This window comes from Pistacia vera, unplaced genomic scaffold (assembly GCF_008641045.1).
Source record: "Pistacia vera cultivar Batoury unplaced genomic scaffold, PisVer_v2 Contig366, whole genome shotgun sequence".
Classification (NCBI taxonomy): domain Eukaryota; kingdom Viridiplantae; phylum Streptophyta; class Magnoliopsida; order Sapindales; family Anacardiaceae; genus Pistacia; species Pistacia vera.
Window position 1 is genome coordinate 211,417 of NW_022196186.1, and position 18,871 is coordinate 230,287.

General features: G+C 34.1%; 1 protein-coding gene across 1 annotated transcript; it reads right to left on the reverse strand.

Moving 5' to 3' along the window:
* Positions 1 to 661: 661 nt before the first annotated feature.
* Positions 662 to 18,338, reverse strand: LOC116140232 (inactive protein kinase SELMODRAFT_444075-like). Its single transcript, XM_031425857.1, has 14 exons — positions 18,255 to 18,338; positions 10,045 to 10,142; positions 9,765 to 9,919; positions 9,620 to 9,680; positions 8,742 to 8,793; positions 8,397 to 8,507; positions 8,107 to 8,280; positions 3,068 to 3,165; positions 2,148 to 2,923; positions 1,893 to 2,050; positions 1,397 to 1,470; positions 1,152 to 1,299; positions 857 to 1,006; positions 662 to 780 (listed from the first exon to the last, which is right to left on the reverse strand). The coding sequence occupies exons 1-14, from the start codon at positions 18,336 to 18,338 to the stop codon at positions 733 to 735; spliced, it is 2,187 nt and encodes a 728-aa protein (XP_031281717.1). The 3' UTR covers positions 662 to 732.
* Between the last annotated feature and the right edge of the window lie 533 nt (positions 18,339 to 18,871).

Genomic DNA, 18,871 nt, shown 5'->3' on the forward strand with positions numbered 1-18,871 from the left:
GTCAACTCATTCTTCAAGGAAGGAGGTTTTTTCTAGTAGTTTGAGTTTTACATGTATCACATCTATTAAGTGAATTCCCGAATCCACTACTTAAAGAACCAGATCATACCAGTCTGTTGGACCAAAATCTGGTACCTTTACAGTCTAGTTCTCTTTGAAAACTGGATCACACATCAACCCGTTTGGAAAGTTATACAGAAGGTGCAACATAGGCATTTGTACGACATTCTCGTAAAATTGAGGAAGATCAATCGAACTCATGATGCATATCAAACCAATAATTTAGATGAATTTTTAGTTTTCATATTGAGGCAAAGTTAATGGACAAAAATAACTTGTAGGGTGGATGTGGAACAAGAGGTTGTTCAATTTATGCAACCAAGTAGAGTCAGTGATGATGAATAAAATGAAGATGTACAAGTTGAAGATGATATTGAGAATTATAATATTTATTATTATTATCCAAATTTAATTTGTATATTGTGATGTGATTTTTCTTTGTGCATTAATTTTGATTTGTTTGCTTTAATATTAATAAATATTATTTAATGTACTAAATTTGACATTTAAAATAAAATATTAAATAATATTAAAATTTATATAATATATATTATAAAAAAATAATAATGATCCCAAATAGCAACAAATAAGTACCAAATATAGCTAAGGAGAAACATGTAATACTATCACCAAAACACAAATTAATGAAGCACTGTATCTTCCGCATGATGGCTATGTATGATTACACAAATTGTTTTCCCCTTCAAGAAGGCGCACCACCTGTATGTATGCCATAGATGAATTAATAAAGATTTTCCAAAAATTTAAGAATGAAATGAAGTCAAAGTGTAATCACCTCTCCCATGGATGGCCTCATTTCAGGGTTCCTTTTTATACATAAGCCAGCCGTTTTAGCCATAACATATATTTCATATGTATAATCTGAATCTTCGATACGAGAATCGATGAGTTCATGTAACGCACGTTCCTCAATCAATGGTTCAGCCTAAAATTACCAGAGAACATGAGCATAAATGTGACCACATAATTGTGGTTAGTACTTCAGAGATAAATGCTCTTCTTGAAACTTGAAAGCAATTTTAATAGTTTTTAGAACAAAAAGGACAAGAAGAAGACCATGTATTACATACCCATTCTCTCAGAGATGGTTGTTCTTCTTCTCTATTTGTATCAAACACCTTGCGTCCTGATAATAATTGTATCAAAACTATGCCAAATGCATAGACATCCGTCCTCACTGAAACTATTCCATTCTCTGCATATTCTGGAGCAACATACCTAAAACAAATCAAAGTACTCAGTAAATACTTAATTTAAAACATTTGGTATCAAACAAGAAGAAATTAAAGTAGTGGAAAGCTAATAGAGGTTATACCCCAAAGTGCCAAGTATTTTGGTCTGAACTGGATCCTCAGTTGACTTCCATCGTGCAAGGCCAAAGTCACCTAGCTGAGTATATAAGACACCAGTTTGTTAACTGCAATGTCCTGGAAACTGATCTTGTTTTCAATTTGATGAAAAAAGGAAAACAGTTTTTTGAGATTCTCTGTTGTCAAGCTGTGTCAACACATTCACGACATTACAATAATCAAATTTGTTACATAATAATATTATGTAAAGCAAAAGAGCTGAGAAAACTGTGGTGTCCAACAAGGCTCTAGAATTTCAACATGTGGAAGCAAAATTTCTCAGACCACTAGACTTCAGATATAAAGGTAAGGTCTTTTAGATGTAGCTCATGCACATTCTTCTCCTAGGATTACTTATCTAATGTCTATGGGATATCCAATTACACCAAAGGGAGTTAATATAATAAAGAAGAAAAAGAGGGAAAATGAACAGAATGAAAATAAATGGGCATGAGAAATTACCATAGGAACAAAGTCATGTGTGAGAAGTATATTGCCTGGACGCACGTCGCGATGAATTATAGGAGCTCCGCGGCATTCTTCATGTAGAAAACGCAAACCCTTTGCAGTTCCAATGGCAATAGCATGCCTTTGGTGCCACTCAAGAACAGTTGTACTATCTAAAAGTAAAAGGAAATAAATTTTAGAACTCGAAATATTTAGTAGAATAACTAGGAAAACCTGCAATGACTTTGATTTGCTCCAGTAATTACTCACCGAATAAATGCCAATGTAGAGACTTGTTGCAGATATACTCATAAACTAAAATGTTAAGGTTCTCCCTGCAACAATAACCCAAAAGCATCACAATGTTCTTGTGGCGTGCAAAACTGAGGACATACACCTCAGAGTGAAATTCTGCAAACCCTTGGCAACTTGCATCTTTTCGTACCTTTGCTGCAATCATCTGTCCATCTTTAAGTTGGCCCTTAAATACACGGCCAAATCCACCCTCTCCAAGTAAATTATCCCCTGATAAATCATTTGTTGCTTGCTGAATTTCGAGAAAACTGAATTTCATAGAATCTTTGATATACAACTCAGTCCTCAGCCCACATGTAGCACAAAGAAGTGGAGCTCCTGAAGATCTCTTTCGCAAGTGATTCTTATGCTGTGGAATTTTTATCCTCTGAGAAGGTGAAGAAAGTTGCGGACCTGATTTTTCTTGCTCAGAGTGAGCCCCAGAATCAGATGGAAAGTAATGCTCCCGCGAACCATAAATGGACGAAGACATCAAATCGCTATCCAAGGACCTGTGGATTTGAAGATAGCTCTTAATACTGGAGATAGACTGCTGATCAGCATTTTCTGCAGGTTGAGTATTAGGTTGGGGAACTGATTTTGACATGGAGTTAAACAACTTGTGCTCTATAAGTGCATCTGTTTCATTTGTTGTCTTAGATCTCAAGATTTCCACATCCAAGCTATCTTGAATTAATGCAAGCTTTGAAGGTATTTGTCTCAGATAGAACCCCTGATCTCTTCTCAGATGCCTGCAGGGTTTGCAAGTTATAAGGAAAAATTGAGCACCTAATTAATGCAGAATTTGGATGTGTTTTCAATCATAAATATGAAAGTATGACCTTATAGACTTCTTGACTCGGAACACAAGAATAGAATAAAGAGAAAACAATTACCTATCAAGTATAACCCAAGTTGCTTTACACGCTAAAACCTCTTGCACAATAACCTTCTTAAGGGGCGTTCCAGCAGTAACTTTAACTTCAATGCTGACCTAAACATGATCATATATATGGGAATTACAAACAAAATCGAAGAATAACTATGAAAAACTGTCTCAAATGGATTTTCAATTGGATACCAACTCTTGGAACTTGTCCTATCTATATAAATATAATCATAAGTAAGTTAACTCATTAAATTTTTTTCCAAATAATAAACTATAGTCAATGAAAGGGGATGGCTTAAAAATAGAATTGATCCAAGCGGTCGGTTCAGGAATCTACAAAGCTTGAATGAGGACGACAATTTTTCCAAATTTCTGTTGGTTCAAAGTGTTAATACAATCATGCCTCACCTTCTTGTTGCGCTCTCCTTTCATGGTCCCTGAGGTTGGGATTCTTTTTGCTCCACTCCATCTCTTCCACTATTTCATTTTTCACTTTAATTCAAAGCTGCTGTCAACCATGCGTTTACCAAACACATAAAGCCTAGAGAAATAATAAAAATATTTTGATTAGCTCTGAAACCCAATTACTTTATACCAGCTCATTCAACTGTGTGGATGAATTGCTTCTCACTTTTTCTTCTGAGAGAAAGTGTTTTTCAACTTTTGTTCTTATTGTAAGTGGGTAAAGCTAAAGGGGGAATGGATCCTGCCAAAATTCAAGTCCATTTCAACGTAGAATCTCATCGTTTCCTGTATGGATGGAGCAACCCGAAACCTAATGATTATTTCATATATATTTTGTATTCTAACAGTTTATACATTCTTCACTCAGCTAGTGGTAGCTACTATTTTCAGTCCACTTCAATAGCCCCTTTACTCCACGCCTCATGCTTTTGGTTGTATGCATGTATTAGAGCTTTAGTGCTTCAAAATTTGATGAATCATATATATTCTTTTGGTGGATCAGGATCTGCCAAGATTTGATTAGCTAGAGAACAATTTCTCTAAAGCCATGCATTATGCTTACTAATAAGTAATTTTGATTGTCTTAGTTTGTTGATAAGAAAAGCATTATCAACCAATTATCATTAGATTATCGACTAATACACAGTAATTGGTTGAGCCTTATCGCATCAATCTCTATGGATCTTTAAAGCATCAACCTATTAAAATCTTCCTTAAATGTTGCATTCTCATATTGAGATTATCCAGTTCCATACAAAAGTTTAACATGCCCCTAGTTCACAACCCACTTCACTCTCATGTCAACTTAAACAGACACCCACTCAATGTAATTTTAATTTTTGATCAGCTTCACCCAAAATATTATAATTTACATTGCAAGTATTTGAATATCCTTTCCTAATTTGAATTTTCCCTATTTCATGATCGCGATACTAAACATATTAGATATTAAGAGTATAATCTTCATTAATCACATGATGTATTTATAAACATATATATAACACAGGGGATATATATAAGAAACATATTAATTTACACGGTCAAAATTCACAACTCAACTCAACATTTTGAGAAAATTAAACTTACCCTTTGCTTGCTATATGATTAAACTTTAATGTTAAGACTTATATGTATGTAAGAGCAGGTTGTAACTTTTTTCCAAAACCAGGAGACACCAAATCAATGGCCCCAGAACAGTAAACAGCAGACAGATTGTATATAACACGCAAGGAGAAACATGTAATACTATCACCAAAACACAAATTAATGAAGCACTGTATCTTCCGCATGAGGGAGGGTCGTTCTTGGACTTAAAAGATAAATAGACCCTACAAGACAAGGCAAAACTTGTAATTTAAGCTAAATATTGCCATATAAGAGAATATTGTAGCTTAATTTTAATTTTATATTTAGATACAGTTGATTATCTTTATAAAGTATTTCTACTTTTTTCTTTTTAAAGATATTTTCTTTTCAGGGTTTTTGGTTGATTGGATGAAATTTTGTAAATTAAATGTTTTTTCAGGATAATTTTGTCAAAAACTATTAAATACCCTTTTTGATATTATTACCAAAACCCCTATAAAAATATGGTAATGTTAAACATATAATTCTGGGAAATTAAAAAGAAGAATATATGAGTAGGAAATTATTTAAAGGATAGAAAAAGATTTGAAATAAATTGGGATTAAAATAAAATACCTTTATCTTACATCTTTATTTATTTCCTTTTTCCTATATGTTAAATATGGTGGCAATGCTCATAAAAATCTACAACCAGAAAATTAACCTTGAATAATAAATTTGACAAGTCAAATTAAACATTAATATTATAAGATATGTTAGTATTGGTTAATGGATGTTAATTATTAGAACCAAGAGAAATGGAATCGAATTCTTTCAAACTTAGTGATTCATTAAAAGCAGAGAGTCAATGTATTTTAATTCAATCTAAAGTTTGCTTTTGTCTTTTCAAAGAATCGGGATCACATGCTTCTACTTTTTTAATACAAAATTCCTACATTCAAATTATATCAAAATGATGCTTCTTTATTTATTAAACTTGCCTTAATTAAACTGATTATGAATTAAGGAAAATAAACCTTAACTCAACTACATACATATATAGTTAGGTTAGTTGGATCTCTGTGTATCAAATGTGGAAGTTCAGAACCTCCTATTTTATTTTTATTGTTTAATATTGATCACTTTCGATCAGTGTTTTTATGATTAAGAATGTGTTTATCTGAATTTATAAGTTCAAAAATTAAACTGATTTGTTTGTTTATAACTATTTTGGGTTGCAAAAAAAATAAAAATAAATAAATAAATTAACGGAGAAGTACTTTATTTTTTATTTTATTTTTTTAATAGCTTATAAACACTCTGCTTATAAACTAGTTTGACCAAATATATTATTATATTATCCCTATTTAATTTTAAAATTCTATCGTATAATTTATTAATTAATAAAATATAATATAGTATTCTTTATAGTTATTTTAATAATAAAATATACTTATAAATAATATTTTACCAAACGCATTAATTATTTATCAGTTACTTATAAGTACTTTAATTAAATATATAACTACTTAAAATTTTAAATACTTATAAACTCAAATTAGCATATAAACTTAACTAAACAGGCTCTAATTGCATACTTATGTGGGCATTAAATAATTGGGATCATTATTATTAATTATTTTAATTTGCCCCTCAATCTCTGACTTTTGTTCTATTAAAATAAAAGAGGTAATTAATTAAAGAAATGCCTAATCCAAACAAAATTAATTAAAGAAAGACGGAGAGCAAGTGGGCACCGGGCAGGTGTAGAAAATGCAAATGGGCCAAGTTGCAAGATTTGTAAAGATTCTGTATCATGCCTTTGCAAGAGGATCTCAGCCGTCCACCACACCTTTTTTGAGGACCCATTGGATTTGTAATTGACGTTGCCAGTTGCCTTCAATTTCGTTCCCTAAGAACTTTTCATGTTGTGTTGTGTCCTTGTCACAATAACAAATTTAATTTTAAAATAAAACTACTGAATCAATTAAAACGTGTATAATATTAATTGAAACAACAATTTTTGTGGACCCGACCCATATTCATGATTGATCAAAGGGATTTCAATTGGTAATACCACCTCGTTGGAACTTGTCCTATCTATATAAATATAATCATAGTAAGTTAACTCATTAATTTTTTCCAATAATAAACTATCAGTCAATGAAAGGGGATGGCTTAAAAATAGAATTGTCCAAGCGGTCGGTTCAGGATCTACAAAGCTTGATGAGACACCAATTTTTCCAAATTTCTGTTGTTCAAAGTGTTATACAATCATGCCTCACCTTCTTCTTGTTGCGCTCTCCTTTTCATGGTCCCTGATGGTTGGATTCTTTTTGCTCCACTCCACTTCTCTTCCACTATTTCATTTTTCACTTAATTCAAAGCTGCTGTCAACCATGCGTTTACCAAACACATAACCTAGAGAAAATAATAAATAATATTTTGATTAGCTCTGAAACCCATTACTTTATACCAGCTCATTCAACTGTGTGATGAATTGCTTCTCACTTTTTCTTCTGAGATAAGTGTTTTTCAACTTTTGTTCTTATTGTAAGTGGGTAAAGCTAAAGGGGGAATGGATCCTGCCAAAATTCAAGTCCATTTCAACGTAGAATCTCATCGTTTTCCTGTGATGGGGCAACCCCGAAACCCTAATGATTATTCATATATATTTTTGTATTCTACAGTTTATACTATTCTTCACCTCAGCTAGTGGTAGCTACTATTTTCAGTCCACTTCAATAGCCCCTTTTACTCCACGCCTCACATGCTATTTGGTTGTATGCATGTATTAGAGCTTTAGTGCTTCAAAATTTGATGAATCATATATATTCTTTTGGTGGATCAGGATCTGCCAAGATTGAGAGCTAGAGAACAATTTCTCTAAAGCCATGCATATTGCTTACTAATAAGTAATTTTGATTGTCTTAGTTTGTTGATAAGAAAAGCATTATCAACCAATTATCATTAGATTATCGACCTAATACACAGTAATTGTTGAGCCTTATCGCATCAATCTCTATGGATCTTTAAAGCACAACCTATTAAAATCTTCCTAAATGTTGCATTCTCATATATGAGATTATCCAGTTCCATACAAAAGTTTAACATGCCCCTAGTTCACACCCACTTCACTCTCATGTCAACTTAAACAGACACCCACTCAATGTAATTTTAATTTTATGATCAGCTTTACACCCAAAATCTTATTATATTTACATTGCAAGTATTTGAATATCCTTTCCTAATTTGAATTTTCCCTATTTCATGATCGGCGATACTAAACATTTAGATATTAGAGTATAATCTTCATTAATCACATGATGTATATTATAAACATATATATAACACAGTGGATATATATAAGAAAACTATTAATTTACACGGTCAAATTCACAACTCAACTCAACATTTGAGGAAAATTAAACTTACCCTTTGCTTGCTATATTGATTAAACTTTAATGTTAAAGACTTATATGTATGTAAGAGCAGTTGTAACTTTTTTTCCAAAACCAGGAGACACCAAATCAATGGCCCCAGAACAGTAACAGCAGACGATATTGTATATACAGCAAAGGAGAAACATGTAATACTATCACCAAAACACAAATTAAGAAGCACTGTATCTTCCGCATGATGGCTATGTATGATTACACAAATTGTTTCCCCTTCAAGAAGGCGCCCACCCTGCATGTATGCCATAGATGAATTAATAAAGATTTCCAAAAATTTAAGAATGAAATGAAGTCAAAGTGTAATCACCTCTCCCATGGATGGCCGCATTTCAGGGTTCCTTTTTATACATAAGCCAGCCGTTTTAGCCATAACATATATTTCATATGTATTATCTGAATCTTCGATACGAGAATCGATGAGTTCATGTGTAACGCACGTTCCTCAATCAATGGTTCAGCCTAAAATACCAGAGAACATGATCATAAATGTGACCACATAATTGTGTTAGTACTTCAGAGACAGATGCTCTTCTTGAAACTTGAAAGCAATTTTAATAGTTTTTAGAACAAAAAGGACAAGAAGAAGACCATGTATTACATACCCATTCTCTCAGAGATGGTTGTTCTTCTTCTCTTTGTATCAAACACTTGCGTCCTGATAATAATTGTATCAAAACTATGCCAAATGCATACATCCGTCCTCACTGAAACTATTCCATTCTCTGCATATTCTGGAGCAACATACCTAAAAACATCAAGTACTCAGAAATACTTATTTAAAACATTTGGTATCAAACAGAAGAAATTAAAGTAGTGGAAAGCTAATAGAGGTTATACCCCAAAGTGCCAAGTATTTTGGTCTGAACTGGATCCTCATTTGACTTCCATCGTGCAAGCCAAAGTCACCTAGCTGAGTATATAAGACACCAGTTTGTAACTGCAATGTCCTGGAAACTGATCTTGTTTTCAATTTGATGAAAAAAGGAAAACAGTTTTTTGAGATTCTCTGTTGTCAAGCTGTGTCAACACATTCACGACATTACAATAATCAAATTTGTTACATATAATATTATGTAAAGCAAAAAGCTGAAAAACTGTGGGTGTCCAACAAGGCTCTAGAATTTCAACATGTGGAAGCAAAATTCTCAGACCACTAGACTTCAGATAAAAGGTAGGTCTTTTAGATGTAGCTCATGCACATTCTTCTCCTAGGATTACTTATCAATGTCTATGGGATATCCATTACACCAAGGGGTTAATATAATAAGAAGAAAAAGAGGAAAATGAACAAGAATGAAAATAATGGGCATGAGAAATTCCCAAGGAACAAAGTCATGTGTGAGAAGTATATTGCCTGGACGCACGTCCGCATGAATTATAGGAGCTCCGCGGCATTCTTCATGTAAAAACGCAAACCCTTTGCAGTTCCAATGGCAATAGCATGCCTTTGGTGCCACTCAAGAACAGTTGTATACTATCTAAAAGTAAAAAGAAATAAATTTGAAACTCGAAATATTTAGTAAATAACTAGGAAACCTGCAATGACTTTGTTTGCTCCAGTAATTACCCACCGAATAAATGCCATGTAGAGACTTGTTGCAGAATACTCATAACAAAATGTTAAGGTTCTCCCTGCAACAATAACCCAAAAGCATCACAATGTTTCTGTGGCGTGCAAAACTGAGGACATACACCTCAGAGTGAAATTCTGCAAACCTTGGCAACTTGCATCTTTTCGTACCTTTGCTGCAATCATCGTCCCATCTTTAAGTTGGCCCTTAAATACACGACCAAATCCACCCTCTCCGAGTAATATCCCCTGATAATCATTTGTTGCTTGCTGAATTTCGAGAAACTGAATTTCATAGAATCTTTGATATACACCTCAGTCCTCAGCCCACATGAGCACAAGAATGGGAGCTCCTAAGATCTCTTTCGCAAGTGATTCTTATGCTGTGGAATTTTTATCCTCTGAGAAGGTAAGAAAGTTGCGGACCTGATTTTTTCTTGCTCAGAGTGAGCCCCAGAATCAGATGGAAAGTAATGCTCCCGCGAACCATAAATGGACGAAGACATCAAATCCTTATCCAGGACCTGTGGATTTGAAGATAGCTCTTAATACTGGAGATAGACTGCTGATCAGCATTTCTGCAGGTTGAGTATTAGGTTGGGGAACTGATTTTGACATGGAGTTAAACAACTTGTGCTCTATAGTGCATCTGTTTCATTTGTTGTCTTAGATCTCAAGATTTCCACATCCAACTATCTTGAATTAATGCAAGCTTTGAAGGTATTTGTCTCAGATAGAACCCCTGATCTCTTCTCAGATGCCTGCAGGTTTGCAAGTTATAAGGAAAAATTGAGCACCTAATTAATGCAGATTTGGATGTGTTTTCAATCATAAATATGAAAGTATGACCTTATAGACTTCTTGACTCGGAACACAAGAATAGAATAAGAGAAAACAATTACCTATCAAGTATAACCCAAGTTGCTTTACACGCTAAAACCCTTGCACAATAACCTTCTTAAGGGCGTTCCAGCAGTAACTTTACTTCAATGCTGACCTAAACATGATCATATATATGGATTACAAACAAATCGAAGAATAACTATGAAACTGTCTGTTTCCCTATATGAAATTTGTTATACAACACAATTACACGTATAATGTGCCAGAAGTAAAACAATTTCTAATCATAGGTGATCATACAAGTTTATTAATCTGCCAATTGATAGCACAGAACTAGAGGCCCTTATTGACTAATATTCAAACCATCTATAATATATTACCCCATCATCACACACGCCCAGCACTTTGAAGAACATATTTTATTGCATCCGCTTTCTTTGTAACTTCTTCTCCATAGCACGAACCTCGTTCCAAAATTATCACACATGCCTTGGCCTGGTAACCCACTATACCAACCCAAAACAAGAAAATGAATAAACATAGTTCGTTATACACACTCTTATCAGTCTTAGCTATAAATACACATATCATCTTATTGTAGTTCACATTGCGCTTTGTGCACAAATGAAAAACAGAATTTTTAGGGGTTAATAAAAGCACACCTCTAAGAATAAAACGGATTAAAATTTTTGAATACAAACATATATCTACCTTTAATTTTCATAGGTTAAATGGATCATCACAAGGATAATACACAATATAATTAACACATCTATATCATTCTATGCTAATTTTTATTCGTTAACATACAATTTTATACTCATTCAAGTGAAACAATTGTCACTAAACTGATGGGTTAAGTTGAGAACAGGTAAGCATGATAATCTAAGTAAATAATATGTTTGATATAATTATGAAAGCAATCCATCAAAGACTTACTGGGTGAGTGACCATATGCAAACGCCAAGCACAAGAAGTGTATCACCTCCTCGAGAATGTCACCTCTCAGTCTGACTCTATTCACAGTGACCTTAAGCTCATCTTGACCACGTTCTTAGTTTGCATCATATGCTATCACAACATAGGATGGTGAAGAAAGGTCTCCATATATTTAACTAGAGACACAGCAAATCCACTGGCTAGCTAAGTCTTTTTTTTTTTTTATTTAATGGTAACAACGAGTAAGGATTTTAAAGAGCGTAAACCAGTTCAAAGGTTTTCGTACAGCAGAGAAAATTGATGAAGGATTTGATTGGCTAACCGATCATCTGAATTTTGATAGATTATAAAGTTTTGTTTATTTGTTTAACTCGTCTCTCTTCCTGTTTTGACATTGGTAGAGTATATTCTGAGAATGATACCCGATTTTTTTTGATATTCGAATCACAATATATATAATATACACACCAGAAATTGCGCCAAATTGTCGCCGCAATCCAAAGACAAGGAGAAGATTGCGAGGCGCTTCGTGACAGAAAACGGCATTGTGTTTGCTTTAAGATTACTTATGTTATTTTTTTCTTATTCTATTTCTAATGTAGGCTGAGTTACTGCATTATCTCTCAAAATGCTTATATAAGCAACACACCCCGTGCAAAGCTGGGAGCCCATGCCTAATACCGGCCTCATATTACTACCAAATTGGATTCGAACAGTGTAAAGTAAAAGGCTAAACAGTTTTTGCTTATTGAAATGTCAGTGTCAATAAGAAATTAAAATTAATATTTATTCTTGCCTTTCAAAGGGACTTTTTGGACGTTGTGGAGCGAATATAGAGATTTTGTTTATACAAATAACGTGATATATTTATATACTAGAGATTTATTTCTTATTTTTCTTTAAACTTTTTATTTAAATCTTGGTTATTACGTTTTTTATTCCGTCTAAAGATACTTATTTACGATAGAATCAAGACGAATTTTGAATATATAAAATCATTAATATTCTGTTATTTCACTTAAGCTATCGACAAACCATATTTAAATTAACTAAAATACATGATGAAGACCCTTTGATCAATCATAAATCCCTAGAGACGGATCTAGAAATTTCTGTTAGGAGTAGTCAAGTTAAAAACTAATTACACATTAATATTTTTGTCTATTAATATTTCTATTAAGGTAGGTCAAAATCCAGAAATTGTACATATTAATATTTAAAAAAAAATAGAGGCATCCGCCCCTACAAATCCCCTATAGATATTAACTTGAGATTATCAAGCATTAGAAGCCACACTAAGTGATACATTATGTATTCCGTGAAGAGTCACTGAAGGATTGGTGGAGTTGTTGGAGATTGTTAGAGTTGTCTACCACTTTAACAATAACGGGTCACACAAACGCATTTGAGCCTATTCCATGAAGAGCCGCTGAAGGATTTTTCGAAGTAATTAATTCCTAATTGGGTTTCGGCTTAAGAAAAGGGATACTCGTAATATTAGGTTTTACTCTTTAAACCTAGTATATGTTTTTTTGTTGTATAAGGGTGATATCAAGTCATAGGAAAAACTACATTCATTGTAATGGGGAGGTGAGACAATATTCAATAATATTGACTCTGGTAGACATAGCCTGTTCATTGGGTGAGCAAAAGTAAATCGCACGTATTATTCTTTTTCTTTACTTGTGTGTGTTTATTATTTTTGGTTTTGTATTACTCTAGATTATTTCAATACAAAGCCAGAGGTGACAAAAATATATATGAAATCACAGAGCAATAGCAAAATATTATATCATCATAACTTTTTACACTTAAAATAATATGTATATTTTATGTTTCTATCACACCCCCTCCTGGGTATCCCTTTCTCGTCGAATCCGAGCGCTCCAAAGGATTGAGTATCCCGAGAGAATAGTGAATATTTTCGAAAACGTCTCTTTAAAGATCCATTTTTATAAAAACATAAGTGAATACTAATACAAATCGAAGTACAAAAGAAAAGTTTTATGAAAGCAGAAGTACATAAAATAAAGTTTTGAAACAAAGGCTAGAAATCTGATCACAAAATTATAGTATCAGAGTGCACTACAATTTTACAGAATATACTGATGATTGTACATCAATGGTCAACCTAGAGCGTAGAGTGTGCTCCGCACGAATCCGATTTACGATCCTAGGGGGGACAGTGAGCTAAGGAGGCCAGTGAGTGGATAATACATTTAATATGAAACTAAGACATGAATGCACATCAAGATGCTATGGCAATTTATATAATGCTCACTCACAGTGCTCATACCAATACTAAATCTATATCAATACTGTAACCATACCAATCCTGTACCCCGTGATTTATGTCATACCTCTCGCATGTAAGTCCTTAACACAAACAAGTACTAGGTGTGTCTCTAACAGACTTGATCACCGACTAGGTGTGTCTCTCTCACATTGAAACAACACCTAGGTGTGTCTCTCACACACTAGAACAATGACTATGTGTCTCTCTCTCACACTAGAAAAACACCTAGGTGTGTCTCTCTCACACCAGAACAACGACTAGGTGTGTCTCTCACACACTAGAACAACACCTAAGTGTGTCTGTCACACACTGGAACAACCAAGCCACTCAAGCTTATACCCGCCTAGTATAAACATAATCCCACCCAAGCCAGTATTCGCTGGGTGTAATCCTGCCTGGAGCTCATCCTGTATCTATTCTGTCCCAATAGGATACCGTAATCATTCGGTAGGACGTATCATCTCAATGAGCACATGACGCTAAGTATAAAATGCTAGTTGATGAATTGAGGGAAACGGGTACTAAGAAATGTGATATCAATCTGAAAGATAAAATGCATCCACAAACATTACATCCAGATATCCAACCACATAATAAAAATGCATACCATCATATATATATACATATATAATTCTAAGTCCAAACCAGCATGTATTCCTAGATGCAAAACTTGTAGTAACATAAATACGTTAATCATGTGAGCATTACCATTTAACACCCATAAAATATATTTATAAAAAAATCCAGTCCCCCAAAAACTCTCAAATATGACAGTTTCCTCTTCAGAATAAAGGAGTCTCATTCAAGAAGGGGGACTGTCCCTAAGGCCCAAACCCCAGAATTTAAAAAGGCTTTACAAAAGGGACTAGGCCATATTATTAATAGGCTAGCCCACTAAATAATAAAACCCAATACCTAACAAAATAACTAGGCCTTGCTGCTAATAGGCCTGCCCACCTAATATAATACAAATCCAACACTCAAAACAGATAACTGGGCCATAATTAGAGCCCAAATACGGTAGGCCCAAAGAGTAAAGGGCTTATAACACATGCATATATGGCACAATTTTTATATATCACCCATATACATCCGGCCAAAGTCATGTCATTAGACTCATTACTAAGCCCAGCAGCTTCAAAATTATAACCAAAATTCAAGCATTTAATTTTAAATAAAAGGGTCAGCCGATTAATATAATGGTGTTATCCACTCAAGCTTCTTTAATTAAACAACCAATATACACTTCCCACCAAGTCCAACCGAAATGCACCATGTGGTCCATATCCATATAGAAATATACATCTTCCAGTAACCAAAATCACACCCACCACAACATGCTTTCAACCAACCTTGTAGCAACTTAAGTTGCAACATTTATCACCTTTTAATGACACTCCAGCAGCCAAAATAATTCAACATTATTACATGCATATATAAATTATAATACCCAAAATATAAATATAAATGTTATGGGTAAAATTACATTGACATTAGCACCACCAATCAAAATGAGCTGTTAGTCCCATCAATTAAAGTTTAATAAAAGAGCTAAAGGACAAAATAACCTTAATTGTCAAGAACAAACAGACTTAAGAGCGTTTATATCAGTCCCATCCCTGTTTAAGATAAGGATTAAGGAGTAGTAGGGGTGGAAAAATCCGGTTAACCGGACCGGTTAACTTGTTGTTGTTAACCTGTTGTTTGAACCAAACCAGTTTTCGATTCTAAAAATAAATTGAACCGAAACCGATCCGGTTTCAGTTATAAACCGAAAATTCGGTTCGCTTAACCGGTTAATTGAAATTTATGATGCGTTGCCTTTTTCGGCCCAATTCGGTCACCATTATGGGCTGCATTTTTTGGCCCAATTCAGTCCTTTTTATTTTTTTTTCCACGTTTAATGACGTTGAAACACCAAGATCCAAAATCAAACAACTGAGTCATTTCTAACCAAATAACAATTGATTCTCAACTCCAAAATCATTATTCATTTATTGATGAAGTAACACAAAAAACTTGTAGTTCTAAATCATTCATTCTAAGTTTGAACTAACAAATACATAGCCATCACCATCAGTACATATACAAGAATTAAAACCAAAATCTTCAATGTCAAACCCTAGATCTGAAAACGTGACAACACAGATCTAAAAACCCACTGGCAACAGACGACGACGGCGACTGCAGCTGAGCGACGACGACGACGTGAGAACGCAGATATGAAAACGGAGAGATAATGAGAGTCTGACAGAGAGTGAGAGACAGAGAATGAGACTGAGCGCGAGAGTGAGAGTGAGAGACATAGACTAAGAGAGAATGAGACTGAGACTGAGAAAACTGAAGGAGAAGAGATGAGAAGAAGACGAAAAAAAGGTGAAAAGTGAAAAGAAGAAAGGGAGAAGAAGAAGAAGATGAAGATGAAAGAGAAAAGTAAAGGAGAAGATGATGATGAAAAAGGAAGTTGAAAGAGAGAAGTGACAGAGAAAGATGAAAGAGAAAAGTGAGGAGAAGATTGAAAATGATGGAAAAGATAGATGAAAGAGAAAAGTGGTGGTGGGCTTAATTATAATAATATGTATTATTTATTTTTGAAACCGGTTTTATAGTTCGGTTTTGGTTAACCGGTTTAAAAATACTTGTAAATCGAAAACCGAACCAATTAATCGATTTATGAATTTTTTAAACCGAACCAGATTTTAGAAAAACTGAATTTTCGGTTTGGTTTTCGGTTTGGTTTTCGGTCTTTTTTTTCCATCCCTAAGGAGTAGTCCTCACAGGATAACTTGCAAAAACACTTATTACATTGACCTCAAATGTATAAAAGGGCATTCTTCATGAAAAAAGGAGGCTGTATATATGTGAGCTGGGCATACATTCGAGCTTCAACCATTATTTTTTCTCTATAAACAAAGCATGAATAAATTTTTGCATGCCTTACAGGCAATATCAGAAAAATAATCAGAGAATAATAAAATAACAGTGGATGTAGGATTTGCTTTGAGCATCCAAACCGCTATAAAAATCCTTCTTGTCAATTTTTTATTTATGTTTCTTCAAACATATATATATCATCTCAGTATCATAACCAAATTTCAAAATCAATCATATGTAATTTGTAGGATCTTTCTCAGCATTTTGCATGTGCGAGGTTATTGGTGTCAAAATTATGTATCAACAATAAATATGTATACCTAATTCATCAACACCCAAACTGCACACACCATTCAACAGATCAGCTATGCAAACGACATAAAGAATAGTCCATTTGACATGAATTTCAAAATGCAATACTATTCCACTCACAGTTTAATGTTTAGCCGAAAATGGAAGGCAACTCAAGGATTCTCTTCCTTCACACCTACAACCATGAAAACTCACGAACTTAGCTAAGCAAAGCCTAATTGAAGAAAAGGAGAAGAATTTTGACAACAAAGTTACATGCATGTTTATGGAAGGTGCAAAAATGGTGGGATCTAGTTCAATCTCTCTCAAACAACATTTTTGCCTCACTTCTCTTTCTCGCTCTTCCTCTCGTCCAAACCAAATTCTTCCTTTCTCTTCTCTTTTCTCTTTTTTTCCCTCTCTTCTTCTTCCTTTCTCTTCTTTCTATCCTCTTTTCTCCTTCTTCCTCTCTCTTCTCATTTGGGTGATTGCACAGTTTTTATATAAAATACTTTTTGAAATTATAATATTCCCTCAAAATTCACTTAATTCTTCTAAAATCCCGCCACATAATCTTTTTCTTGCAAAAATATCCATATTTTCCCCTTTTGTTTGAAAACCTAGAATCTCTCATTTCTTTCTTTTTTACCCTTGACACAACTTTTTAAAATTTAACAAAAACACCCTCAAAAAGTTTTAAAAACTTACACTTTACCTCTCAAAACACAAAATTAATCTTTAATAAAATCCAATACAAATACGGGGTGTTACAGTTTCTTAGAAAGAAAAATTATCATTCTTCAATGTTCAATAAAGCAAATTGAGAAAATCAATCAATTTCAGTTCAATATGAAAGACCAACTAACTTGATTTTTCTTGCTTAGAGTGAGCCTCATAATCAGATGGAAAGTAGTAATGCTCCAGTAAATAACAATCTCGAACCACTTTTCCACACAACACAGCACACACTACTCACTCTTTTTCGCTAGTTCATACTGATATTTGGAGACCTTATCACACTCTTAACCATAATGGCTCTCGTTTCTTCTTTACCATAGTTGACGATTTTTCCCAAGGGACATGGGTTTATCTCTTGAATTCAAAAACCCAAACACTTACCAAAATTAGGGCATACATCTCCATGGTCAAAACACAGTTCAATATGTCTATCCAACACATTCGAACAAATAATGCTCGTGATTTCTTCAATCACCAATGCTCCTCATTTTTTTCATCGCTTGGCATTATTCATGAAAGTTCATGTGTCTATAAACCTTAGCAGAATGGTATAGTTGAATGAAAACACAGACATCTTAGAAGTAGCCCAAGCTCTCAAACACTAAGCCAATATCTCTCTTTCCTTTTAGGGCGAATGTGTGGTCACTGTACTTACCTGGTCAATTGGATGCCCACCAAAGTTCTTAATGGTAAGACACCCTATGAACTTCTCTTTAGTAAACTCCCAAACATTGACCATTTCAAAGTTTTTGGTTGTTTATGCTATGCTACTAATCTTGGGGCTCATTAAAAGTTTGGTCCTTGCGTCACTCGATGTGTTTTCATGGGATAACTTATGCATCAGAAAGGGGATTGCCTATACAACCTGATAAAAAACAAGTTCCTGGTTTCCAGAGATGTGGTCTTTCATGAAGGTAACTTTCCTTTTCTGGATACTACTAACCAATCTAGTAGTTCCCCATCAAACAACTCCTTTCCTAGAAGATGACCCATCTCCATTGGGACCACTCCTCAGTGTAACTCTTACAAATGATCTGGGTTCCTCTACAACAACTATCGACTCTACTCCTTTGCCTCATATAGAGTCCTATCCATCGGCAAGCTCATCTCTTGCCCTTATAGATAGTCCTACTACTCATCTAGAACCGACCCCACGTCGGTCCACATGGTCCACTTGACCACCCATCTAGATAGCTAATTATGTCTGCCCCACTATTCAAAATGCCTCAGGTATTCTTTACCCTACCTCTGATTATGTCAGTTATGACCGTC